The sequence below is a fragment of the Octopus bimaculoides genome, chromosome 10 (genome assembly GCF_001194135.2).
Source record: "Octopus bimaculoides isolate UCB-OBI-ISO-001 chromosome 10, ASM119413v2, whole genome shotgun sequence".
In the NCBI taxonomy this organism is placed as follows: domain Eukaryota; kingdom Metazoa; phylum Mollusca; class Cephalopoda; order Octopoda; family Octopodidae; genus Octopus; species Octopus bimaculoides.
Window position 1 is genome coordinate 74816103 of NC_068990.1, and position 1361 is coordinate 74817463.

At 35.9% G+C, this 1361-nt stretch overlaps 1 protein-coding gene across 3 annotated transcripts in view; it reads right to left on the bottom strand.

Annotated features, from left to right (window-relative positions):
* The window catches only part of LOC106874344 (uncharacterized), a 49792-nt gene that overhangs the window by 40760 nt on the left and 7671 nt on the right, over positions 1–1361 (bottom strand). Inside the window, exon 3 of one of the 3 annotated variants that reach the window (XM_014922045.2) lies at positions 562–603. The exons of the other annotated variants lie outside the window; for them this stretch is intronic. Within the exon in view, the coding sequence (XP_014777531.1) occupies positions 562–603 (42 nt within the window). The remainder of the gene's footprint in view (positions 1–561; positions 604–1361) is intronic. 3 annotated transcript variants of the gene reach the window in all.

Here is a 1361-nt window from a genome sequence, read left to right on the forward strand (position 1 = left end):
AGTAGCTCATCCCGCTCAAAAGATCCCTGAATAAGGTTTGTTTAAGGATGTTGAGCAAAACACCCATGTTTCCAAAGGTGAATTATTCAAACCCCAAAGAATTCCTCTCAACACATGGCTATGATGCTCCCCCACTACTTCTGCTCATTATCAGAGATGCACACATCGTCAGCCACCAAGGGACATGCTCAACTGGTTAAGGTCAAACAACTGACAAGCAAATCTGTGGTATTAAGCCGAATATTTGCTGTAGCCCATCTTTTTATACCAAGACAAAACAATGTATATGATAACACTTCCAATTATTATTATTATTATTATTATTATTATTATTATTATTATTATTATTATTATTATTATTATTATTATTACTACTACTACTATTGAAAGTGGTGGATTATCAGAATTGTTTGAGCATCGGAAGCAATTTCCTGCGGTATTTGTTCCGAATTTTTAGGCGTTTTGAAATCATATCTCTCCGGAGACAACTTTATGTTTCATCTCCTGGGGGCGATAAGATAAAATACGATTCAAGTAATAAGGTTGGTGGTATCGACTTACTCCCCGCTTCCTCCTCTTCCTCTAAAATTGATGGCTGTGTACCTACATTACAAGCCAAATAATAATAATAATAATTGTTATTATAATTCATTCTTTTATTAGCCACAAGGGCTCACATAAAACAACATTAAAGGACATGCAACAACATAAAAGACAAAAACGGGACGATGCAATAGGTTTTACGGCGTGTAAACAATAAAAGAACAAGTAAATTAAACAAATTAAAACTCCCAATAGGCGCTTTAAGGTCCTCGTGGAAAAATCCACAAAAGCCAAGGGTGCCTGATCAACTACCGGTTCCTGCTAGTTTTTGATGGAGTGTCTCCATTAAAGTCTAGTGTCGGCTCCGTACCGATTAGATAATACAGTTCTATATTTAAGAGATGAGGAGTTATGTACATTATTTACGTTTGACGAATATTTGTCGTCATCTTGTTTGTTGTTAACACAACGTTTCGGCTCATATACCCTCCAGCCTTCATCAGGTATCTTGAGGAAATTTCGAACCTGGGTTCTTATCCCTAAGATATTTTTCGATGTTGTTGTTGTTATTACTATTCTTCACTGCCTGGAATCGAATTCGGAATCTTGGGGTTAGTAGCCCGCGCTCTTAACCACTACGCCATATGCCTGTGGGCAATTATGGTGGGAATTTTTGGGCTTATAAATCTAAAATTTTCCTATCCTTCCTTAATACCGGTAGTAATAATAATAATAATAATAATAATAACAACAACAACAACAACAACAACAACAACAACAACAACAACAACAACAACAACAACAACAACAACAACAAC